General features: G+C 40.5%; 1 protein-coding gene across 2 annotated transcripts in view; it reads left to right on the top strand.

Moving 5' to 3' along the window:
* Positions 1-27236, top strand: part of TRAPPC12 (trafficking protein particle complex subunit 12) — a 71001-nt gene that overhangs the window by 38472 nt on the left and 5293 nt on the right. For both annotated transcript variants that reach the window (XM_042467059.1, XM_042467071.1), the window contains 4 exons: positions 5359-5471; positions 11554-11626; positions 19375-19448; positions 25846-25944. In XM_042467059.1, coding sequence (XP_042322993.1) covers positions 5359-5471; positions 11554-11626; positions 19375-19448; positions 25846-25944 — 359 coding nt within the window. The remainder of the gene's footprint in view (positions 1-5358; positions 5472-11553; positions 11627-19374; positions 19449-25845; positions 25945-27236) is intronic.

The raw sequence follows: 27236 nt of genomic DNA, 5'->3' as shown, positions 1-27236 counted from the left end.
ACAAAATCACAGATAACTTTAAAATAGATGACGAAGATATTGAAATAGTTCAAGATTTTCCATGTCTTGGCTTGGTCATTGATCAGAATGAATACTGCAGTCAAGAAATCAGAAGAAGGCTAGGACTTGGGAGGGCAGCTATGTAGCTAAACAAAATTCTGAAGTGTAAATATATATCATTTAATATAAAGTTTGGACTGTCCAAACCGTTGTATTTCCAATTTCCAAGTATGAAAGGTGGACAATGAAAAAAAGCTGCTAGGAGGAAAATCCACTCATTTGAAATGGAGTGCTGGAGAAGAATTCTGTGGTTACCATGGGCTTCTAAAAAAAGACGAATAAATAGTTCCTAAAGCAAATCAAGCCTAAACTCTCCTTAGAAACCAAGATGACTGAACTAAGGCTGTCATATTTTGGACACATTATGTGAAGGCATGACTCTCTAGAAAAGACAATAAGGTAGAAGGAAGCAGGAAAAGAGGAAGACTCACAGTTCCACTGACTCTCAATATCTTAAAAAAGAAAAAGATCTGACTGCTTTGTCTAATCCTCTATAACTCAGACACAAGCCATCAAAAGTTCCCACCTCTAGTGAAGCTAGCATAAGAAATGGAAAGGAGGCGTTCAGGAGCAAATCTAGAAAAGATTACATATATACAGACTTTGTTTAAATAAACAGATGGCAGCAGCCAAACACATATACCAGATTTTCAGTTTTGAAAATAGTCTCTATTTAACACTGCATCTGAGTATTTCTTATAATGTGAATTTTATTATTAATATTAGGATACAGGGCATTTATATGAGAGGCTGGTTGTGTACTTTAAGACAGATAAGATCCAATACAAAATGGAGCAGCTGATGATTTATTTTATTTTTTTACTGCAGTGGGAACAAGAGCCTAATGGGTTAATTGTATTAGTCTGGGCAAATTGTGTGGCATTTCTGTTCTTGATAATCTCGTTGTATTTTATACCAAATGTGGATAGACATATGTCTACAACAGAGAATATTTGTTCATTTTTGAAACATTCAAGCAAGTTTCTTTTCCTCATGGGGCAAGTCAGGAGATGATATTTGACTTGACACAAGTCTTAATGCCATGTCATTGCCTGCAGCTCCTGTCACTGTCCCCCAAACATCCCATGCTTTTCAGGGGTTACTTACTTACTCTCTTATGCCTACACACGCAATATAGAAAACAAATAAGAAAATATAAGTACATTCTTTGAAAAAAAAATGTAATTGATGCCTGAGTCACTGAAATCCTACATTATTCTAATGAAAATTTGCTGCAATTTAAAAAATCAGAACCCTCTTTTACAACAACAATTATGGGTATTATTCATCTTTTAGTATGTGCAGAAGCAGGTATTTTAAGGCTATGTCCCATTTCTGTTTGGTCCATCTATCTATCACAAGATCTTCAATATTTTTCTTCTACTTGAATATATTATTTTAATTGCCTTCTAGCTTTGCCCCCTTTTAAATTGATATAAATAACAAGTTTCCAAAATTTTGGAACAATTGTAGGCATTACTGGGTTTTATAAATAATCATGACATGAAAAAAGAGGAAAAGTAAGGGAGAGAAATGACCATCTTTTTCTGTGTCCTAGTTGACAAGGTATATAGTACTTGAATGTGTTGTGTTCCCCCTCTAGTGGCTGCCTCACAAACAATAACACCCTGCACGCACACCTTGAATGTGTTACCTTTCTGTTCAAAATGCAAAGTTCCTTAATCGTTGAAACTTCTTCTGTCTTATGATAAGAATTTCTTGCGCTTGTGCATGTTTTTTTATTATTTTCTGTCTTGTAAACAAATGTTTTCCAGCAAGTTATCTTGCTTAAGTTGAGTGGGTGTATACAATTCCCTTATTACAGCAGTTCCACTGGCTGCTAATCTCCAGGAACAATTTTGAGTGCCGGCTATGACTGCCCCTTGGCTGTGGCACTTTCTTCCAAGGGAGGCTAGAATAGTCCTCTCCTTGTTGCCTTTCCAAAGATGCCTTCGTTACCTCTTGATTAGGCTATGGTAATGCACTCTATGTGGGTCTGCCTTTGAAAAGTGTTTGGAAGCTGCAAATAGTATAAAATGAAGCAACCAGACTGATGGGAACTATTTGAAGGCACACAACACACACACACACACACACACGGCATTTTCTAGTATAGGCTGAGTCTCCCTTACCCAGAATTTTGAAATCCAAATTACTCCAAAAAGCAAAACTTTTTTCATGGGTGACTGCACCTTTGCTGTCTGATGGTTCAGTGTACACAAACTTTGTTTCATACACCAAAGTATTTAAAATATTGTATAAAATTACATTCAAGCTATTTGTATAAGATATATATGAAACATAAATGAATTTTGTGTTTAGACTTGGTTCCCATTACCAAGGTATCTCATTATGTTTGTTGCTGTTGTAGGACTTCAAGTAATTTCCAACTTATAGGGCGAACCTATTTAAGAGTTTTCTTGGCTTGTTTCTTCAGAGGGGGTTTGCCATTGTTATTCTCTGAGGCTGAGAGAGAGAGTTACTTGACCAAGGTCACCCAGTGAGTTTCCATGGCCAAGCAAGGATTCAGACCCTGCTCTCCAGAGTCATAGTCCAGTACTCAAACCACTGCATCACACTGGCTCCCTTCTCCAGAATATCTGTATTTGCATATACAGTACGCCGCGCCATATGCAGCTTTCAGCTTACTTTGAAGCCGCACTATAATAAAAAGAATGGCGCATGCACCTGTGGCACACATACTGTGCCGCACCGTGAACGCGAGCCGCATTGTATTCAATGGGGCACGAGCATACACATTTTTTTGCCTTACATGGGGCGTCTGGAATGGATTCACCACGTAAAGTAAGGGCCCACTATACATATACATATCTCATTATATCCATATATACAAGTACAGTTATTCCAAAATCCAAAAAAATATATCCAAAATCCAAAACACTTCCGGTCACAAGCATTTCATAAGGGAGACATTCTGCAAAGCCTGATGGAATAGGACAACAAAGTGCCATTATAGGCTCCTGAGGAATGTAGAGCCTGAGAGCAGCCACAGAGAAGTTCTCTCGTGCATTCCCTACTAAGTTTGCTTGTAACGATGGTGTGATCAACAGAAGCATCACCTGAATATCCTAGAGCACAGGCAGGCGTAGCAAGCCAAGGCAAACCTCCTTAGGCATGAACACATTAATTGGCATATCACAGGTTTAATATTCCTTAACTGAAATGCTTGGGACTAGAAGTGTTTTGTATTTTTGGGGGGGAGGTATTTGAAATATTCACATATATGAAATAAGATATCTTGGAGATGAGATCCAAGTCTAAATAAAAAAAGCATTTATATTTCATATACACCTTATATAGATAACCGGAAGGTAATTTTATACAATATATTTAAGTAAGGGATGGGCGTTACACCAACAGAATCCCTATTCTGCCCCACCCTCATACCTTCACAATAGTTTTTGATTTTTAATATGAAGCCGAATATATTAAAAAATAAAAATCCCATTCATTTCCTTTGAAATGCAATTTCTTTTGTATCATTGTTGATAATTTAAATTAAAATAAGAGAACTGATTGTTAGCAGTGAATATGGCAAGACAGACAGAATATCAGCTCTTGGTCAAATGTGAAGTGAGTATGATATTCTTTTTTCTTTTATTTTTTTCGAACTGCTTTTTTATCATTTTAGGTGTTTGTTTCAAATTGTTTTAATACCATTACTCACTGGATTCTATTTTAATGTTGGGGTTTTTTTTAAATGTTTTAACTATAATGATTTTTATTTGTAAACTACCTTGAGTCCCAGTCTTGAGGGAAAGCATAGTATAAATAAATTGAAGAAGAAAAGGGAGAGGGAGAATGAGGAGGCACAACTTTGTTTCCAGGAGCCTGCAATGTGTATGTGTGAGTATTTTAGGAAAACTATACGTATATCCCTCTGCGCCATGTTCCCCAAGATAGCTAACAATATTTAAAAAATAAAAAATATCATACATGAAATAAATCCAATAAAAATCCACACTATAAATAAATCCTTTAAAGGAGCCCTGGCGGCGCAGTGATTAAATGCCTGTACTGCAGCCACTCACCCACAAGCCACAAGATTGTGAGTTCAGTACCAGCCAGGAGCTCAGGGTCGACTCAGCCTGGCATCCTTCTGAGGTTGCTAAAATGAGTACGCAGCTTGTTGGGGGCAATTAGCTTACACATTGTAAACCGCTTAGGGAGTGCTTAAGTGCATTGATAAGCAGTATACAAATTTACTTGGTTTTGCTTTTGTTACAATATAAAGGCATCAATAATAAAGTCCTGCAAGATCAATTCTGTGCTTGCTTCAGTCCTTTCCTTCTCATCCTCTTTCACAGTCTTGAAATAGAGTTCTGAAGAAACTTAAGTCGATGGTCAGTAATGACCACATAAGCTAGGACAAGCATCTTGTTTATTTCTGTTTTGGAGAATGTGTAGGGGAAATACATTCTTAATATTAAGCTCAGTGTATATTTGTCTCATCACAAAGGAAAACATGCTAAACCCCTATTTTACATCTGGATCCAAATTCTGATAAAAATATTACGTGACTCTCCTTTTGCTGGATATGTAGCATCCAAAATATATTACTATGCGTTTTAAAAAATATGTACATGTTTGTTTTACCCTCCTAGAGTGAAACTAACAGAGTAATATGCTCTGCGTACTATCCTCTGTACTAATAAGCTTTCCTTCCATGCAGGTAGGAGCATTAATTTTGCTTCATAATCATTCTCATGGCTAGCAAAAGCATGTTGTTTTTCTTTGCAGCATGGTGAATATCCATCTGTTTTCAGAATTGGCCTTTCTTTGCATAGAAGACTCAGAAGGAGTAGATTGGGGAGTGCAGGAGTATAGTAAAGCAGAAAAAGTGGGTTTGGGAGCCAAAACCACAGTGACAGGAAATGGAGTAGATAGGTAGCTGGGATGGCACAGAAGAAGCGTTTGAGCTCTGTTTGGATTTGCTGCAATGTGCACTGAGCTCTTTTTCCCCCAAAGTAAAAATACAATTAAAACAATACAAATACCCATACTGCACAATAATAACAAAAATCCAAAAGAGCAGTGGATGTAATAAAAATTAGGCAAACAGTTCATTGACTTTGATGATAAGGATGAAGGGAGGGGGTATGAGAGAGAGCTGTCCAGAAATTGGTAGTTTGTTCTACTAGGGCATGTGCCAGTTCTTTTATTTAATTTGACTTTTCATTACCTTGGGTAGATGTAAATAGTATGCACCAGTTATGGATCAACCCTACTATTAACTACAATAATAATAATCCATAAAATTTTGTGTTACTGTTTCAGGTTCCATGGTTCCTTTTTCCATGCGGATTTTGCATGCTGAACTTCAACAGTATCTAGGAAATCCTCAGGAGTCACTCGATAGACTGCATAGTATGAAAACAATTTGCGCAAAGGTAAAAAAATAATCTCTAGATAGTCTACTTGGTATTTCAACATCTGTCTGCTTTTCTGACTGTAGAGAGTTCCTAGAATACACTTAGTCATCATTTAGACAATCTGTATGTACAGATATGATGCAAGAACACTTCCACAGAGAGGGTACTTCCAAGAGAACTATTTTTCTCATGCTGTTGTAATTAACCCTCTTTCACTGAAAACATGTTAAGAAAACAGACTGGTGGTGGTCTTTTACTGTTTGACCTGAGTTCTTAGTTTTAAGACCATGCTTGAAATAGCAAAAATTGTATTTGTCTTCAGTTAAGCATTTATGGAGTTAGGACAATAACATGGAGCTGCATATGAATCTGGACTTGGAGTATCCATGTATAATTTCCAGTAGGTGTGTCAACTGTGTCTTCCCTCAGTAGATACATTTCTTTTCACTAAATTAAAAGATCCCACATACTTGAGCATTTTTCTCTTAGGGAATTGTTCCAGTCCCCTGACCATCTTGCATTTTGCATTCATCACCTTTTAAACTTTAGCTTCGACTAAGCAGCCCCAACTATACACAGATTTCAAAAATAATCTCACAACAGATTTGGGTCTGTGCTTCACAACATTAGCAGTTTTGTTTTACCTCTGTTTTCTCAAAATCCCAGCATAGAATTTGCCTTTTTCCCAGGTACAAAAATTAAGCTGATACTTTTATTGAGCTCTTCCTGGCAACTCTGACAGTGCCTTTCTGGTTAGTCAGCACTAGTTCAAACTATATGAGCTTCCGATATATGTAAAGATAGGTTTATTTGTTTGTTTTAGCCTCAGTGTGCATCTCTTTTTTTGTGCTTTCCATTCATGCACGATTTTGTCATCTGTTCTTCATTTTTGAGCTCATCACAGGCTGCTTCAGTATTTACTATGCTCTTATGCCACAGTTGCAGAATTAATTTTGAAGCCTTTGATGAACTTTGCCAAAACCTTTTTCAAAGTCCAAATATACAGTATTCTTTCTGGACCTCCACATTTTATATGGTTCTTGACATTCACAAAAGAACTCCAACAAGTTAGTAAGGCAACACTTCTTTCTAAAGAAACTATGTTGATTCTCCTTTAGTAAGATTTGTTTTTTAATAATATTTTTCTGCCAGTTTGCTCAACTCAGACATTAAACTAACTACTGTGTAATTTTCATTAATGTCCTGTGGATTATTTTTTTTAAAAAAAAATAGTAATAGCATTAGCTACTATCCAGTCCTCTTTAAAAGTGACTGGGATAAAAATGCAAGCTGCGTATTTTTCAAAAATCTGCAGTTTGATACTCTCTAGACTTTTCTTCAGGAACGTTCCCTAAAAATAAATACATGATTGCATAAGTACTGTATGTACTCATGTATAAGTTTAGAAATTTAGATCAAAAAATGACCCAAAAAACCTGAATCGACTTATCCATGGGTCAATGTAAGTATTGTATCTTAACTCTTATTTAAAAGGAGGAATCATCCCCTGGTGAAAGACAAGAGTGTAATCTGTCCTGGAAGCACCAATCCTCTCTATTGTCTTATCCATCCAATGATAAGAGTGAGCACAAAAATCATAGCTGGAATTTTGTAGGTTCTTTGACATTGTTTTGGTTTGCTTCATCCTTTTGATCCTTTGCTATATGCCCCTAAGTTTTGCCCTCGATTTATCCACGGGCCATATCAAAATCCACAATTTTTGTCCCCAAACTTGCCCGCGACTTATACATGAGGTCGACTTATAGTCGAGTATATATGGTATGTGTTCTGAATCTTCCACAAGAAAAGTAGACACAAAGTAGTCAGTTCATTCAGTAGACAGTTCATTCAGTCTCACTATCCTCTTCTACCACTGCTTTCAGTCCATTGATGTCTAACAGTCCAACTGTATGCTTAGCCAGCTTCCTGCTTCTGATCTCTTCAAAAGCAACAATACACATTTCTTTTTTAGCTATATTTTCAACAAATTCTTTTTCCACTTGCCTTATCAACTTGAGCTTCGCTTTGGGCAAAGCTTCCATTGTTTGAAGGAAGCTTTTTATATTTTAATACCATGCATATATTATTATAAGATTTAATGTAATCTCTGTGCTGGTTTTGGAAGTTTTCCTAGCATCAATTTTTATTTTATGAAATACAGTACTGTGTTTTGGTTTCAGGGAGGAATTTTATATTGTATAGCCTTTCTATGGAGTAAATATGTAGGCTATAGGCATTACTAGAACAAATCTCACAGGAAAATCAGAATTGCACATTCTGCTCCTCAGGAGTCTCTGTGGAACTCCTTTCTTTTCTTAAGAATTTTCATCTTCTGTCTTTTTCTCTTTCGGACCACTGGCCTTCCTAACATAAATCAATATACTTTTGTCCAGGCAAGCCAACCTAGTAGGGGTTTGTCTTTAGGCAAACAAAAGTTACAGTGAGGATATTAATTTATTTCCCTCCATTCATTTCTGTGAAATACTGTTTGAAAATCTAGCTGGGACCACTTAAGGATTGGTACCAGTAAGAGGGAACAGTCTAGCAGGCATTCACTTAGCAGTATATTAGGAGGAAAGGAGGAATGATAAAGGCAAGCTGCAAGTTGATTACAGCCCTCCCAACCCTCCATTGATTATTTTGGCAGAAGATTTTTTGCTCTTTACAAAAGAGTAGTCTTTACCTCTACTACTAGCCTGCCAGTTTTTAAATGTGCAGGTGGGCAGTAGTGAAAAGATGTCAAGCTTGTGGGATCTCCTTGGTCTTTGACTAGAACCTCAAGTCCCCTAACCAGAGCCAGATGCAAAATAGCAGCAGCAGGGGGAAGAGGAACTAGATAGAAACAAGGGGTTCAGGGAACTGTCCACTGGGATCAAGCCACCAGGCTGGATGATTTCATGGGGGATCTCGCTCTCTCCTAGTGATGTCTGGCCCCACATTCCCACCCCAACAGAAGCACCCACTTCCCCTTCTCCTTGCAGAGAGTGTCACTAACTTCCATCCTGTTGTTGTGGGGCAATTCCCCCCCAACCCCAATAAGGATTGCAAGCAGTGGGAGGACTTTATAATAAAATAATAATAAAATTTTTATTGATATACTGCCCTTCCATTGATCAGGGCAGTGAACATAACGATAAAATACAGTACAGGCAGAGTTATAAAATACATCACATGTAGGTCCTATGTGCTTCCATCCCAAAAATGGTTAAAGTGGTGGCATCCCAGAAAAACAAGCCCATTTGCTATTGGTTATCACACACAGAGTACAACAAGGGGTTAAAAGCACATTAAAGTGGGTCCAATGCAGATTTGGCTATCAAAAGGAGACAAACAAACCCCCATTGACAGCATAGAAATACCTTTTCTGAGCATGCTCAAAACTGTCATTTCCACAAGTGCCCCTCACATGTTCCAGGGAGGGGAGGGGATATGGGGGGTCCTCTTTGCCACAGAAGCCCCAAAAGGTGTTTCCCTTTGCAAACTCCAAAACCACACACACAAAAAAAAAGCAGTCCATAAGCCTGCCTTTTCCAGGGCATGTCCTCCATTTCTCCCTCCTGTCCAGAAGGACTTCCAAAATGCCCTCTCTCTGCCTTTTCCCAGCAGCTCTTCCCTTAATTAGGGGAGGAAAAGCAGCTGGGGAGCCTAAAGAAGGGAGTGTGTGTGTATCCCTTTAAGGGATGAGAGCCTTCTCCCTCTTTGGCACAGAGAGGCGCCTTGGGAAACGAAGTCATCTGAGGCTTGCTTTCCACACGGCTGGCATGACGCGAAGGGAGTCAGTTCGCAAGCAAAATGGACACATAAATCCAGTAATTTTGCAAATTTGCTCATTTCTTGATTCACCTCCCATTCTCCCTAGATTCTCTCCGGATTAAGTGCAGCATCATGTGATAAGCAGCTGCGAATTTGCCCCTAAGCCCTGGATGACCCTGCATGGCCACCTCTTTAAATTTCCAAATTTTCCCTGTGTGATAACGTCCAGAGAGTATATGTGAACTCCCACTGTTGTCTCTGATCACTGATTGAAGGCATACTCTCCCCCCCCCCCCCGCTCATGTTTCCCATTAGGAGTGCAGACATGGGGTAGGGTGGAATCTGCTTACTGTCTGTGGTCAGTGTCCAGAAAAAATAGTGGGATTCTTCCCTGTTCCACTTGCCTGCCCAGTTGGAAAAATGAGCAGGGGTTTCTCTTGCTTCACATTGAGGGTGCTAACGGCTATTACCCAAGCCCTCTGCAAACTAGACCTGGTCTCCCAGTGGGCCTGATTAGGGTTAGCTAGATTAAACCCTCAAGGTGGAATTCCCTCTATCTTGCTTATGATCGTTACAAATATGTTATGTATTTTTAACTCTCAAGATGTATTACGAACAGTTCCACCAACCAACAGTCAAAAAGCAATCTCACAACAAACTGTCATATTGATCCTACTAAAACAAATACAGCTGTCCCTCTGTATCCACACATTCTGTTTCCAAGGATTCCACCATCCATGGCTTGAAAATACTGACAAAAATTCAAAAGGCAAACTGATTTTGCCATTTTATATAAGGACACCATTTTACTACCTCATTGTTTATACAATTCACCCTTTCTTTATGCAGGGGATCCGTTCCGGACTCGCCCGCATAAAGCAAATACCACCTATGCTCAAGCCCCATTTAAATGAATGGGGCTCATGCACACGGCAGCACACATGCACCATGGACGCACACCCCATTCGTCCTTATGGGATGCACCGCCCCTTCTCCCCACGTGTATGACATGGGCGCACTGTAGTGAGACTTCAGCATCCATGGATTTTGGTATCCATAGTAGGAGATTCTGGAACCAAATCCGAGCTGGTACTGAAGGTCCGCTATACATCAATGATTCCTAAAAATGTATTTATTTATTGGGTTTATGTCCCACTATTCTTTGGAACACAAGGCTCACATCAATTTTTCGGGCCCAGTACATTAGTTTCCAAGCCCAGTACAAGGTGCTCGACCACTTCCCTGGCCCAATTTAGAAAGGACTTGAAAACCTTTCTTTTTCATCATGCATTCCCCGACTAAAGTCCAGTGGGCCTTCCTTCCTCTTCTGTGGCAAAGAGGATGGGCTAACGAGGTTTTATATTGCTGTTGTTTTATTGTTCTGTATTGATGTATTTACTGTATTTTAATATGCTGTAAACCGCCCTGATCTATGGAAAGGCGGTATAAAAATAAAATTTTTATTTTATTATTATTATTATCACCTTTAAAGCCCTAAATGGCTTGGGTCCGAACTATCTTCAGGACCGCCTCCTTCCATACAATCCACCCTGCACACTCAGGTCCTCTGGATGGAATCTGCTGCAACCTGTAAAAACTAGGCTATTTGTGACAGCCCAGAGGACCTTTATTGGCTACCGCTCCCAGATTACGGAATGGCCTGCTGGATGAGATCCATCATATAACCACCTTAAACAGTTTAAAAAAAAGCTGTTAAGATGGATCACTTCTAGCAGGCCTTTCCAGAATAGATACCCGGCCACTGGAAAGAATATTTAAATTGTTGGACCCTGATTTTTTGCTGCAGTCGCTGTGTTGTTGTTTTATTATTTTTAAGTTATGTTTTATATTGTAAACCATTTAATAGTATTTTGGGGGGTGGGGGTATATTTTAATGCTGTAAGCTGCCCCAATTGCCTTGTGTAGAGGGGCGGGATAAAAATAAACTTTATTATTATTATCATGATGATGATATTATTATTATTATTATTATTATTATTATTAAAACATTTAAAAATTGTTTATTAAAGTAGAATTAAATTAAAAGATTGATTTAAATACATTTTAAAAATAAGCTTTGTACTTGAGCAGGTGATTGGTTGTTAAATGTCTGCCTCAATATTTTTTTTTTTAAAGTGTTAGCCTTAGTGGAAAACCAAGGCACCAGCCCAGTCTCCTTTTGTAGGATTTCCCGAAAACATCATGAATGGTCACTAAGAAAGAATTCTGCTTGAATATCCATGCTTGCAGCAGGGAACAGTTGTGGCACGTTTAGGTTTAATATACAAGTTTCTGCTTCAGAATGGTATTAAAACTGACAAAAGCTGTTTAAAAATATTCACTGCAGATATTAGACAACTTGGAACATGGCTTAGCAGAAGATGGAAGCATGACTAACATTACCCAGGAGAACAGAAAAGGTAGGTATCCCCTGAAGCCTTCTTTTCCACAGACTGTGTATTTTTATCACTTGCTGAGGTACTGTCAGAAGTTCTCACAAGATTGCTCTGAAGCTGTTAAAAGTGGTATTGTCGTTTATACAGCCTGCTCAGCCTTTAAAGTGATGCACCTTGTCCTTTGATTGCTGGGATTCATTTCACAGATTTGCCTTTTATTTTGATCACAGTGATAACATTAAATCAGGTCTCCTCTTCAGTTGTTAAAAAGAAAAGAAAATGGCTGCCATTTTAGAATGACAGATTTGTGATTATAGCAGTGTGATGCTGAGGCACTGGAGAGAAACTGAAAGAGCATTCAGTCTTAGAACGCAGCTGATTGTCTCTATACATCTCTTTCCCTGACACTTGGGCTTCTTGTTTGGACCCAGGCTTGCCCTTTGAGGTGTCAGTGCCTGTTAGATCTTTTGTTTGAAGAATCTTCCATCCTGCATTACCATATTTTGATTGCATATTTTGCAGGCTTTTTATTTTGTCATTTTTACCCCATGAGTGAAAGAAACAGAACTGAGGACATGACGGAAGATACTTTTGAACTCACACATCTGGCATTTCAACTATTAAAATGCACTTTTTGTCCCACTTATAGCTTTGCGAATACCTGTACAAAAATAGCCTCTCATTTGTCTATAAATGTCTAACTAGTCCATTGTTTTAGTTCCCCTTCCAGTCAATTTGATCGAAGATGGCGTGTTTTTATTGTTTCTTCAGCTTTTTAGATGAATTGGTGTTCTTGACAAATTTCTGCTGCACTGCACACTAAAGTTTGCATTAGCCTCTTGAGATCTTTCTTGCTGTTATCTTGGTCAAGACAGTTTACCATGCTTCTTTGGAAATGTCTGTGTAAGAGGAGTCTTGGTCCCAGTGTCTCAGATTATTCAGTAGAATTTCCCTGGTTGGTGTAATAGTGTTTGTACTGGCTGGTCAATACCTAGTTTCCTCCACTCACCTCCTCTCTTTCCCATAAGTATCAATTGTCCATTTTTTCCCTTCAAGTATCATGTTCCAGGAAAGCACTGATGCCCACACCTGCTTGGTGTCTCCTCCAATTCTCCATGCAGCAACAGAGGCAGGGAGAAACAAGGGCTGTATCACACTGCAGAAATAATCCAGTTTGACACCACTTTAACTGCCATGGCTCAGTGCTATGGAATCACAGGATTTGTAGTTTGTCGTGGCACCAGAGCTCTCTGACAGAGAAGGCTAAATGTCTCACAAATGTACAAATCCCAGAATTCCATAGCATTGAGCCAGGACAGTTAAAGTGATGTCAAACTGGATTATTTCTGCAGTGTGGATGCAGCCAGAGAGAGGGAAGAAGAGGGTCTCTACCACCCTTTTCTCCCAGTCTCCACTGCCCCAGCCTAGCAGCAAGCTCCCTTAGCTGTCTGCCTTTGGGCTGTGCTGCCGCCTCCACATGTGTATACTGAAACTGATAAGCAAGGATAAGACACAATTTTTTGTTTAAATAGTGGTCAGTACAATTTGCTCCAGGAATGAAGGAAGGAATTCTGAAAACAATTTCAGACAGAGCAATCTTTTCTGGCTGAATGCTACAAATCTAAAAGTATTTCCTAGGGAGTTAGTCCCATTCATCTGAAAGACATTGACAGCAGAATCCTGTGCTTGCCTACTGAGAAGGGAGTCCTGTTGAGCCCAGTAGGAGGCCCTCTCCCCCGACCTCAGTGCACTTGGGAATTTGCACACAACAATAGTTATAGTGGGATTGTTATGGGGAGGGGGTTCAATAATGAATGGTTTGTGGAACCATAATATTAGTTTTATTTCCACTTCTAGTGGTGCCATAGAAGCAGTAAAGGCTTATAATTGGCCTTGTGAGATCATCAGAATTCCAGTGAGATATTTGAGTCAAAATGTTTCTGGAACAGCTGACTGGGAAAATGGAAATGAAGGATATCCAGGTAAAACCTGGCTGATCAGGTTATATAGCACCTAGAGACTTGGGGTCAGGACCATTTCTGGCAGCCATGCATGTGACAAAACCAACCCAGGAGCTACAGTAGTTCTCCCCATTCCTGCACCTCACATCCTGCACAACCTTTCCTACAGCACAATGGACACATGAGGAATTTTTCCAAGCCACGCACTGCCACTAGGGCTTGTGAAAGACTAACTGATGGTCAGTGGAGAATGTTTTCCCAAGCCCTGTACCAGCCCCACCTTGGGTCCCATATTGGGAGAAAGAGAGAACAAACTGAGTCTCCTTTATCTGAAATGCTTAGGACCAGAAGTGTTTTGGAGTTTGGAGTTTATTGGATTTTGGAATACACGTATTGTATTTCTGTATTTGAAACACAGCAAGTCTGGAGAGCATCCCACAGTCATTGCCCCTGTTAAAGTTGCCATCACTATATCTAGCAAATATGGGTAAGTGTCTAGAGAAGAAGGTACCTATCTCCTGCAATCAGCAGCTCATACCCGCCATTGCATCCAGGACTGATAAACACACAGGAGTAGTCGATGTACCGCCGAGGAGGAAAGGCAGCAGTGGTTGTACTACCAAGTCCATGGCCGCAGGCTCCTCCTCTACCTCTTCTTTATCCTCCAGTAGGTGCTTTGCTGTTTTATCTGCAACAGCAAGATCAGCCAGAGCAAAGAGGTCAAGTCTCTCTGCTACAGCAAGCTGCTCTTCAAAATGACCTAAATAGTTTATGGAAAAATGTAAAGTACTATACTTAAGGCAAAAAATGAAATGTATAGATATAGGATGGGGGACACCTAGTTTAATGAGACTGTGTGATGTAGGAGTCCTAGTAGACTACAAATTGAACATGAGTCAGCAGTGTGATGCGGCAGCTAGAAAGGCTGTATCAATAGAAGTACAGTGAGACTGCGCCATACGCAGGCTCATTATAGGTAGCTTCCAGCTTACATGGAAGCCACCGGGAGATTGGGAGAATGGTGCACACACTCATGTGGCATGCCTGAGCCCCATTATATTTAATGGGGCTTGAGCATACATGCTTTTTGCCTTACGCAGGGGGGTCCAGAACGGATCCCCCGCATAAGGCAATGGCAGGCTGCATAGTGCCTAGATCAAGGGAAGTAATAATGCCACTCTATTCTGCTTTGGTCAGGCCTCACCTGGAATACTGTGTCCAGTTATGGACACCACAGTTCAAAAAGGATGTTGGCAAGCTGGAGTGTGTACAGAGGAGGGCAACCAAAACATTGAAGGGTCTGGAAACCATGCTCTACAATAAGAGACCTAGGAAATTGGATATGTTTCTCCTGGAGAAGAGATGGTTAAGAGGTGATATATTTGAAGAGGTGTCATATTGAGGATGGAACAAGCTTGTTTTCTGCTGCTCCAGAGAATAAGACCCAGAACAATGGATGCAAGCTACAGGAAAAGAGATTCCACCTAAACTTTAGGAGGAACTTCCTGACAGTGAAAGCTGTTCAACAGTGGAACACACTCCCTTTGAGTATGGTGGAGTCTCCTTCTTTGGAGGTTTTTAAACAGTGGTTGGATGGCCCATCTGTCAGGGATGCTTTGATTGTGAATTCCTGCATGGCAGGGGGGTTGGACTGGATGGCCCTTGTGGTCTCTTCCAATTCTATGATTCTGTGATTCTATGATTCTTGGCACTTACCATCTCATCCCAGACACAGACTCCTGATGTTGCAGGAACAGCAAAGGGGCTTCTTGCTGTTGCAAGGGGACTTGATTTACAGGTTCAGATCTTTGGCCCAGATTATCTGATTGCCATAAATGCCACTCTGATGGACGAGGAGGAGGATGCTGTGGCCAGAGACACAGTAGTACAATTGCTGCCGCCTCCCCTCCTGCAAAATCATGCTCCCTTCACTTTGCTGGAGGTGTTGTTGTTGTTGTTGTCATTGCTGCCTGAGCAGGAGTGACGACTGCAGGGAGCTCCCCAGAGCTGCTCACTCATCCTGCAGGTGTTGGGTGCCAAAGCACTTGGGGGGAGGGAGGGCAAGAGAAAACAGCCCCACTGTACCCGACTGGAGTTGGCCACAATCACTGGCTTCCCATCCACAAAAGACTTAGGTAGGAAAGGCATTGACTGGGATCCTGGATCTGGTAGTTGAACAGGGGAGAGAGAAGGGGGGGGTGAGATTATTTTGGCATGAGGCTGTCCCCCAGACCAAGGCTGGAAACAGTGGTCAGCAGCTTTCACTGCCACTGCTCTAGACCTCACTTTGGCTGAGGAGGGTGGCAGTGGAGGAGCAGCAACAACAGCCACCATGGTCACTACTTGTGCCTAGTTTGGCTGAGTACTCGGCCATGCCATTTCCCTCCCTCCTACCTGAAGAATAAATGGCTTGGGCTTGCCATCATCTCTGCTACTGCCCTGTCGTCTCAGCGTTCAAAAGGTTACAGATTTTGGAGCATTTTGGGATTCCGGATAGAGCCGACTCAACCTGTATATAAATAAAATACTAAACAAACAAGAAGGCTGCCCTTTTGTAACACTAATAATCCTCACTTTGCCTTGTTCCAATGGCATCATGAGCCCAAATGCATGCGTCCACCAGCTCTCTTCCCAATTGTTTCCCCTCCTGGCTTTTTGGTGTGCCAGTGTTGCTGAAATAACAGCACACTTAAGAGACAACACCAGTGAGTGCCAGTAATAGTGCCACTGTATTCTGCTTTGGTCAGACCCCCACCTGGAATATTGTGTCTAGTTCTGGAGGGCCTACTGTATTATGCTTATTGGCATATGATAGATGTGTCATGGTCTTCTTTAGAGTATTAGAAAAATAAATAAATCATAAAACATCTACACACACTCAACAGAACTTTGCTGCAAGTCCTCTAAGGTTAATTGAAGCATGTGAAGAAAAGTCACTATATGTCAGGGAAATCACACCGAAGGTTTTCTGGAGTTTTGCTTGACTCAAGATTTTCTGCCACCTCCTTAAAATATCTTCTCTCTCTTAGTAACCCCATGTGGTTCTTCCCACCTTTTCCCACCCTGCAGCCCAATTGCTTCTGTCTGCTCATCACTGCAGCTGCTTTACAGAGCTAAGCTTGAAGAGGCAGCCAGCAGAGTCTTACATGGAGGAGGAGGGAGAGATTTGAGCATCTGCAAGAGGTTGTTATGCACTTGGAGTGCAGCAGCTTTACAGCTGCCTATCTACTTAATGCCACCCCAAGGACCCTTGTAGGACTGTTGGCATCTCTTCCAGAGTAGGTCAATCAGATCTGCAAGGGGCTCTGGTATGCGCGGAGCTGCAGGGAACTTTCTGTGTATGTTTTCGTACGAACTGCAGCTGAAGGATTTTTTAATTTACTTATGCACACAGGTGCACGCCTGCACACATGCACATGCACATGTTTGCCTTGTGAATTAGGATTTGGAAACAGCTTCAATACATACACTCTGTCTCTCTCTTTGTCTCTCCCCCACACCTCCACCTCCACCTCCACCCCCCTCTCTCTCTATCTATATATATGTATATATGTATATATGTATGGTTTGTGATCTGTGACTGGAAGCAGCTTCAATTCTTTATGTGATTAAACCTGCAGTATGATTTTGCTATTGCTGGTCTAAGTAGGTGTTGCACAAACCAGCTTGTTGCACTGCCTCCCGTTCAGAATAGGGCAAGGGATCTCATTCTCCATTTGTTCAGTGGGAGGAAAGAGATTTAGCATTGCACCATTTTCTTGGCAGCACTTTCCTTTTTTTCCCCCCTAGCTTTTTTTTCTCCTCTTCTCCTTGTAAGACATAAAGTCCTGCAGCTGCTCCACAACATACAATTTCCAGAGAAACAAAAATGGTTGCTTGAAACAAATGTACAAAGAAGGAAGCTTAAATTAAGAATTTCAAATGGCACCTATGGTTATTATGTTACATGACAGTGGTTATAATTACAAATTAGCATATTCTCTGTTGTGTTATTCATTTTTATTATGAGGGGGTTGCTTCTTGAATTGTTGTAGTGGGTTTTGTAAGTTCAGCTGTACCTGATCTCATGCCTGTTTTACTGACGCAAATTCCAGTGACATCTAGGAGCTGTTGGAAAGTTTTGGACAATTTCAGTCATCTTTGTTCCATTTCCAGAAGGGCCAGAATAGCTCAGCAACCATATAGTTCCTTTTGGGGGGTGGTGTCCTATGGGCTAGGGACAAGAATATATTTATTCTTTTATTTTTAATTATAATACATGCACACAGATACACATATTTTAAAGGTACTGGATGCTGGTATGACTTTTAAGGGAAAGTCAAGGCATACATTTGAATTGATCTAAATAATTCTGTCCTGGTTCACAGTACTGTTATTATTATTTTTCAAAAAATGAAACAATTGTTTCATATTTTCTTACAAAACAATAAGAAATAAATAATGTGTTGGAGAAGAAAAGTGGTGAGCATTGTACTACTGTTGTAACAATTCAGTTATACTAGGGTTGGCAACTGCATCCAAGGCAAGGTCAACGTCAGTGCCCCCACAGCACCCTGCTGAGTGATGCCGGCTGATTTCCAACCCCAAGTCAGCCAGAATCACAACCAAAAGCCACTTCTAGTTCTGAATTCTGGCCTTTCAGCTGTGTTTTCAGGAACGGGACAGTATTTCACCTCAGGAAAAAAACCACTTTCCAGAGGATTTGTGGTCAGCTGCCAAGAAATGTGATTAAAAGCTCTGTTCACCCTGTGAGCCTCCTTTTCCTCGCTCTTCTGTTATACCTATCGCTTTGTTATGCTCTTCTTGCATTGATTAACATCCTGAAGTCATAACAACAAATATCAGGTTGAGTGGGATATCACCTTGAAATCAACCTGCTCTGTTCCACACATTCAGAAGTGTGTCACTAGGTGCAATGGGACTTTTACTACCACGTAAGTGTGCCCTAGACACATTTAAATCCAAATTCCAAACTAGGTTTTACCTAGCATTCATGTTGTAGATTAAGAGAGTCCTTGAGTAGGCAGTGCAGTTTTCAGAGTCCTTTAAGCAGTGAAAGATCAATGGAAGCTAGTCGTTGTTTCCCATCAGGAGCCTGTCTGCAAACGAAAGGAATGAGAGATTGGCTGTATGGCTCTGTGCATCAGCCTTTAAACCCCATGAGCTCTAATACTGTAGGGGTGGCAGACAAGCTTGGCAGATTTTTCTTCCATCTCATAAGCCAGAGGCAAGAGTATAGGACCCCAGACCAAGACAGCCCTTAAACCTTCATGCTCTGGTTGCAAAATGAGGTGGGAGTTTTTTAGCTTCACTGGTCAGTTTGAGGGGACTCTGTAGTTTAAATTTAATCACTTAAATTATATGAATGCACACCAATGGTCATAATTACTTAGTGAGCTTGTGCACATGCTCTCGCTCTCTCTCTCTCTCTCTCTCTCTCTCTCTCTCTCTCTCCCTCTCCCTCTCCCTCTCCCCCTCTCTCTCTGCCTTTTGTTCTGCTTTTTGAAAATGGATGCTTCCTTACAGAGTTGCCTGGGCTTAAACCTAAGAGGTTGTTTCCCAGCTTTCTGTTATTGCTTCATTTATTCCGGCAGTCCATTGCTTTCACCAGTCAAGGCTCTCGCTGTTGAGAGAGTGCAAGATTTTTTTTCAGTGCAACATGGCAGGATGTTAGAAACACTGTGCTCAAAATGCAGTGATGTTAACGAGGGGAAATCGTTTAAATCAGGATGCATATGACTGGTAATTGATGGCTAGGGAAAGAGCTTCTAATTTATTTGTGCACATTCACAAGCTGCTCTCATTTTACAGCCTCTGTTCAGCTGTGGAGGTCACGTCTGGGCCGGGTGATGTACTCCACCGCAAACTGTCTACTAATGATGAAGGTAGGTGGATGCAGTTGCTGCAGAATTGCCATATATATGTGAGCAGAATGTCAGGAGAGGCTGGGGCTCGATTAGGTTTCTCTTTGCAGCTGTGGGGACTAAAGCTGGGTGTTGCTACTGAAATCACGTTAAGAGACTAAGCAACAACATTGCAGGACATGCATTTTTAGATTTCCATTCTACCACAACTAGAACTGCTCTCATGCATTCTTGCTCTCACATTCACCTCTCACTCTAGACTTGTTCTGTCGTTTAAAGGGTTTAAAATGTGTTTCTCCACTTATGGTTGCCTGACTGTTCATGCTCACTCTGAAATAGGCCAGTCTTTCTGAATACCTGCAAAAGAAGGAGGAGCTATAGAAGAATTGTTCTTTTGCCCCCCCCCCCAACTATTCTCTAGTCTGAAAGTTATTCTGCTTTATTTTGTTCAAGTCATTCACTACTTTCTGCTGTTTAGAAAGAAGGAATAAATAGTCATTCCCTTTCAGGGGTCCTGAAAATGAGGATGTCCTGTTGCTAACTGTACAGTAAGAGCAGCAGAGAGTAAGCATGTGGAACACTATGCTTTTTTATTAAACACGTGGCACCAAAAGTCCTATTGTGGTCAGTCTTCTAGCTCCTTTCCCTGGGTGATTCCAGACTCATGGGTTCTCACAGTGTTGTTGTGTGCCTTCAAGTCACTTCTGACTTCTGGTGACCCTAAGGCAAATCTATCATAGGGTTTTCTTGGCAGAATTTGTTTGGGTTTGCCTTTGACTTCCTCTGAGGCTGAGAGAGTGGAGACAACAAGTAGATCAGAACTTTGGCACTAGCCAATGGGAGCAAAGCCAGGAAAAGGTGAGGGCTGTTCCCAGGAGTGAGTAAATAAGAGGGCAGAGCAAGTTTGAAAGGGGTTGATGTTTAGTGTGCCCCGAGGGGAAAAGAGCCATTGAGGCTAGTTTAGGCCGCTCTGAGGGCAGTTAGGAAGGGTTTTAGTTACCCAAGAAAGGGACAAAGAGTGTCCTTAATTAAATTGTTGTTGTGTCCTGTGGGAGACATAGTGTTTGGTGACTAGTGGAGTCACAGGTAACCAGAAGGATGATAAGATACAAAAGTTAAATAAACTTGGTCTATAAAGGAACATATATAAAGCTATAAAGAAACAGTTTCAAAGACAAGCTAAAGAAATGGTTAAACTATGTAACTAATAAAGTATTTGTACACTGTATCCATTGTGAACACCATCCGCTAAGAGAGATACTGTATTCAGCCTGACTTGTAAATACAATTTAATTTAAAAAATAAAAAAATCAACAAGCAACTGTCTGAAGTGATTTCAGAAACACATTAAAAACACTACCAACATTGAGAAAAGTCTTTTAGGCTTGGGACACCTTAGGTAGTGGGTGTGTGGCTGTCAAAGAATAGTTGGTGCCAAGCTGGGAAAAACTTGAAACCCAGAGTGTTGGTATCTAAAGAAAGTTATAGTGCAGGAGACACTTAAGAGAGTCCCAGGTTTGACATTCTCAGTGAAGAATTGGTGGGATAGTGGCCATCACCTTCACATAATTGTTGGCAGTGATGGGATCAAAAAGACCCATTGGGCTGCCATCCAAGAAAGTAGTTGGGTGGGTGAGTCTCATCGTCACAGTGTGGCTTGCCCAAGGCCACCAAGTTGGTATCTGTAGCTGAGCAGGGATTTGAACTCTGGTCTCGCATATCTTGGGAGCTAGTATGATGTAGTGGTTTGAAAGTTTGACAACAACTCTGGGGACCAGGGTTCAATTCCTAAAACCCACTTGTCGTCCTTGAGCAAGCCTCATGCTCTTAGCTGCAAAGGAAGGCCATTTCAAACCACCTTCGGACAGATTTTGCTAAGAAACCCCCATGATAGGTTCCCCTCAGGGTTGCCATAAGTCAGAAACGACTTTAAGGCACACGACAACAACCCAGTGTCCTAGTCTAACACTCAAACCTCTATACCAATCTGGCTCTTACAACTCTACATAATATCACCCAAAAAACATTGTGTAGCTCTTTTGTCTTTCCTTCCTTAAAGGACAGTGTGTGTATGTGTGTGTGTGTGCGCGTGCATACATGCCCACCCACACAATCACATGCACACGAACAGGAGGGGGAAAAACAGTGGTAAAACATGGAACACTTACAAATGGAAAGTCATATAGTCTGAATTGGACCTCCTGTAAAGTTTTGGTAAAAAGCAGGGTAGTTGCGTGGCAAAAAGTCTTGTCCAAAAATTCCCCCTGCTTTCTTCTAGGCCCTAGGCAATCTATATCATTCCAGAACATAATAATAATGGTCTACTTCTTATGAGGACAAATACACCATTAGCAGTCAAGACTGTCTTATCACTGGGTAAAGAGAAGCAAAAGTTGGTGATACAAAGAGCTGTAATGATGTGTTGAATGTATCATGCAGGCTGCTCTGAGGCTCTTGTACTAGCTTGCTACCTGGTGATGCATTGGAGGACCTCTCCTTTTACTTCAGAAGCCATAGGTATTCAGAAGTGGTGCCATCTTTTCTTTTGTCTCAAGAAGCAAAATAGTTTGGTCCCGCCCTGATGGTGCTGACATGCAGATGATTAATACTGTAAAAATTCCCATTATATTTTAATAACAACAGGACTTAAAATCAGACAATTGCAAATAATTAAGAGTGTGTGGTTGCAAAAATTTGGGGTACTTGATGGGTTTTTTAAAAAATTATTTCAAATAAAACATTTAACTGTCAGCATTGTTTTTCTGTGTAATAAATATATGTTAGGATTTTATGGAATCTACCAGTAGTTCCCAAAGTCCAGCAAAACTCTGACTAATTCAAGTTTATATTAGTTGAACTTATTTTGGAATTACTGAGTTGTATGACTTGAGGTCATGTGGACAGTGAGCCTTAATATGGTGAGTCAGGTGCACACCCATGGCACGCACTGCACTGCGTATCACAGAAGTGTACCCCATTCAAAAGAATGGAGCTTGAACATAGGCGGAATTTTCCTTATGCGGGAGGGCCCGAAACAGATCCCCCACATAAGGGGAGGGCACACCATAGTTAATTTCTAGTGTAGAAAGGGGCACATGTTATAGTGACTAGTCAGAAGAAATAATTGGTTGAATTAAAATGCATGTTTGTTATTAACTTTGCAACAGGGATTAGCTATATTGATGTTCAGTTGCTTAAATATATGTATAAACTGGTTAGATGGAAACTTGGTCTTTTGACCTGAGGTCTAAAGGCATCAAGACAGTGGTTGGGCCAGGGGAAACCAGGCAACAGCTCCTCAGTATGGAAAGGGATTTGGAGACAGTATATCTCATTTTTACGAACTAGATCCCAATATAAAGAGAGATAAAATTTCACATGGCTAATTATCATTAATTTCTCAGATTGACAGTACATTCCTTTAATCGTGTCCAGACATATTCCGCAGCACAAGGCTAACTGGAAAATAATGGTATAAATAGTTATTGTGTGTTGGAGTGGTGGAAGATAATATTTCCATGTTGGAAGTACACCTTTGTACATATCTGTCTTTTGTTGTATTCCTCCCTGTTCTTTCTTGGAACCCCAAAACTAGCCAGTATTTTTCTTGGGCAGAGAGAGTTCTTATCTCCCATTTTTTTCATGTTTTCTTAAGAAACAGGTATATAGACTTCTTGTATTGAGTACATGGGATTGATTGAAAGTTGCCCATATCAGAATCTGTGTGTGTGTGTGTGTGTGTGTGTGTGTGTGTGTTTCTCATTAGAAAGCTAAGATGTTGGAAGTGTAGTTCATTATAGCAAATAAGTAAAAATTATGTCTCTTAGCATATGTTTGCTTCCAGTAAAATGGAAAAGCTTATGTCTGTGAGAGAGAGTTACTTCACTTTTTAGCCTGTTTTCAAATGGAAGCCTTTTGAGAATAGTGTCTTACATGTGAATGCAGTAGAGTTCAAATTGCTTTTGTGAAGGTTTGCCTTTTAGTTTGTATCTAAATATAATCTCTTCCTTTCACATTTATGTCTATTAATGGAGCCTAAGAAAGAAATGGAGGAGGAAAGGGCAGAGAGAAGCTGGATTTTAAGCTACTTAAGCTTAGAAAGGAGCAGAATTGCCTGTCCTAGGAAGCTGTAAGACTGATGCCTAAGGATTCTCTTTTGATTTACATTCTCTCTTCTAATTTAAAGCAGACATATAACATAAATCTTGCTTAAATTATGCGGCAGTAATAAAAGCATGTCTCTTGCCACAGCTCCATAGCAGCAGAAAGAGTCTGCTGTATTCATTTTTGTTGGGACCCACTCCACTGATGGCCAAATTAATGCACACGTAAACAAGGCCCTTGAGGCTGAAACTCTACACCTTGGTTATGTTCTTAATCCTAGTAATTTTATTGTAATTCAGCATGTGTGTAAGTGGGTTTTGAAGTGCATCTAAATGATCTCCTTGATTTTGTAGTTTACCACCCTTACTCAAATTTGATTTCTCTTAATTGACATGATATAATAGAACAGTTCAGTGGAAAATTCCAGCAAGTCTACTCAAAAGTGAAGTGCTGGGATTTTTCCTTTATGGCTTTACTGGGACTACAGTGAAATGAGGCAGCATCTTCAGTGGAAGGAGAGAAGGGGATGTCCAAAGCCAAAATTTTGAATATAGAGCGTCTATATATGTAGAGTGTAGTGCCATCCCTATTTGGGAGAATGAGATGGTTGCCTCAGTCAGCAGATTTAGCACATCATGAAAGGTCTTAGCATTTTCATTGAGATCTGGTGTATTTTTATTGTAAGGGATGAGAATGGTGCTGGTGGCGAGCTGTATCTTCCTTTGTCAAGATACTTTGGCTGGCTTTGACTGCTTTACACCTTGACCTGGATGAATGAAGGATGTTTGCTGCTCCACCTTAGGCAGAAAAAAATATTGATAGAGCCCTGTTATGGAGGTATGGTCCGTTTAGGTCAGCTTTGGTCTTTAGACTTAAGGTCTAAAGGCCCCGCCTCTACCAATGCCATTATGACCACAGCTAGTCAAAACGCTCCTCTTGAAACTTGTACCTTCAGCCTGTCATGCAGTTCTGGGAATAGCAACTGCAAACCGCAAGAGAAGGGTGTGCATGCATAGAATTCCTTGTACAGTATATGCTCGCAGGTCTTTTTGAACATAATCTGCACACAGAATTGAGTGAGTCACTATGTTAAAGACTCAACACCTTTGTATTATCTCTTTATTTTGTCTGGATTTGGGTGGTCAGGGTTAAGCTTTTAAAAGCTCATCTGTGTCTGTTCCTCTGTTGCATTTTAATGTAACATGCACTGAGCATTAGGGATGTGCTGGATGAGAAATACAAATGAATAAGCCTCTTTTTGAATACAAATACAAATGAATAAGCCTCTTTTTAAAACAACACAATCCCGAGCATATTGCCTCTTCTTAGATGGTGTACCTCAAAATGCTTCTGTACACTGTCCTTTTGTACAATTTTTGATTATTTTAAAATGTTTTCTGCATTTTTTAAAAAACACTTAAATTACAGTAGGTCCCAAATATATCATTCAGGAATCTATTCCTGTGAAACAAGGAAGCATTCCTAGTGTGTTTGTGTTTATACACACACATCTTTAGAAACATTACATGGAATTCAAAACAGGGAGAGGAAATCCGTATTCATTCACTAAATCACTATTCAGTCACACTGGGCTCATTTAATACCCCCTTAATCTAGCTAGAGTGTCTATTCCCTCATCAATATTATGCAGGAGCAATGGCTGTTTTCCTGACAAGAGGAAAATTCAGAATGTTGGAATTCTATCCAGCAGTGTGCTTGGTATTACAGGAATTTCACTTATCCTCCAGACTGGCAGTGAGTGAGGGGGCTGCTTGTATGTGTGCATACAGTTTATTCCCACTTTACGCAGATATAAAATGGTTGCTGGTGAGACAAAGATGTTTGGGTCTCCCTAAATTGGCTTTGATTCTGGGGCTGTTTTGTACTCTAAAGTGCTATCCCCTCATATCTGCTCTGAAATCATGTCTCCCCGCTCAGATGTTGTTGGGCTACAAATCCCAGCATCCCTCACAATTGGCTGTGCTGGCTGGAGCTCCTGAGATTTAGCTCAACACTATCTGGAGGGCTGCATGATTTTACAAAAAACGACATCTTCCCACTTAGCTATGGACTTTCTTGGGTGTCTCCTCCCTTACTAAAACAAACAATGCAGCATGCAGGTCTGGTCTAGGGAAAACCCTTTCATTCTTTCAATTTTAAATGGGATTCTTGTTATTTTTTTACTTACATCTGTTTGCCATGCATGCGTGCAGGTCTTCTTTAAACTAGGCAAGAGAACACAGAATAAATGCTGACCCTGCATCCCCATTTTTGTCTGCTTCCTATATTTATTTTTATTTATTTTATCCCTTAGGACTATGTGCTTGCTGTGGAGACATATCACACGGTCATCAAATATTACCCAGAGCAAGAGCCACAGCTGTTGAGTGGAATTGGAAGGATTTTCCTGCAGGTATATACTTGATTCTGAATAAAGCCAAGTGACAGCTCCTCATGATCACACCAAAACAAATGTTTGTGTGTTTTAAAAATTGCCTGTTTGCTTACAGATAGAAGGATGTGATTATTATGCTGCTTAATAGTGGGCAACCAACAGCTAAAACATTGTTCAGATTATGATTTCATACAGGTGGCTAACTGAACATAGTGCCAACTTGGACATACCATACTTTGCTATAAGACATGTAAAGCATCATGCAGACAACTTCCTAGGGTTTTTTTTTTCCAGCATCAGATTTGTTCCTTGCCTTTTTTCCTTGAAGATTCAGATCACTTTTCCACACAGAGCAAAATACCACAGACACTACCTATATGGCCAAACAATGTTGAAAAAGAATATTGTGGCCTAAACAGCAATCTGTCATGTCCAGCAGGATACCAGGTTCATAAATTCAGGCTTCAGTACTTAAAATTCAGAAAACCTTTATTAAGAAGCTATATAGCCAACCCAGTGTTGTTCATTGTCAGAACTGACCAGCAATACTACAATCATCTAATTAAACTACATACAATTCTAAATTCCAGACGGGCTTAATTCTTATTCATTATAATTAATTAACATACTTCCCTGCATTTTCCCATACCATTCCCTTAGACACCAGTCTTATCTCAGTGCCTCAGAATATGAGATCACCATGACCTAGTAATACCAACTTTATTCTATAACCCATCACACATGAGCCCCAACATTTTATGACAGGTATGTTGACCATGCAACTCCTGACACAATGCCTCTTGCCTTGTTGAAATTATATAATACTTGGTAAGGTCTGCTTTGTGGAGAAGTGGTTCTTTCATTTCTTGCAAGACATCTTGCATTGCACTGTACTGTACTGTATATGTATAGTAAAGGCACACCCAGTCACTTACATATGGGGTGTATTAAATAAGCCATCCTTACAAAATACATGAAAACAAATGGATGTTCTCATAAGCTGCAGTTCTGCACTGAAGATAACCAAGAAGAATATAAGTGTTCCTTCCCCATATTTCCACCATCTCATCCAGTTTTTCAAGTTATTTTTTAATCTGAAGTGGCAAGCTTTTTTGCTGGGCAGAATTTATCACTGATTCCCATACTGAGCCATGTGGCTATCCTGCTGCCACTGCCCTGGCATAGTTCTTAAGGCAGGGATGAGGCACATGTGGCCCACTAGATAGTGAACTGCACATGGGACTCTGTGCCTCTTCACCATGGAGGATACTGGCTAGAGCTGATGAGAGTTGCAGTCTGTATTCTTAAAA

This window comes from Sceloporus undulatus, chromosome 1 (assembly GCF_019175285.1).
Source record: "Sceloporus undulatus isolate JIND9_A2432 ecotype Alabama chromosome 1, SceUnd_v1.1, whole genome shotgun sequence".
NCBI classification, from domain to species: Eukaryota; Metazoa; Chordata; class Lepidosauria; order Squamata; family Phrynosomatidae; genus Sceloporus; species Sceloporus undulatus.
The sequence above is the reverse complement of the archived record's forward strand: the minus strand, read 5'-3'. Positions and strand labels throughout refer to the sequence as shown.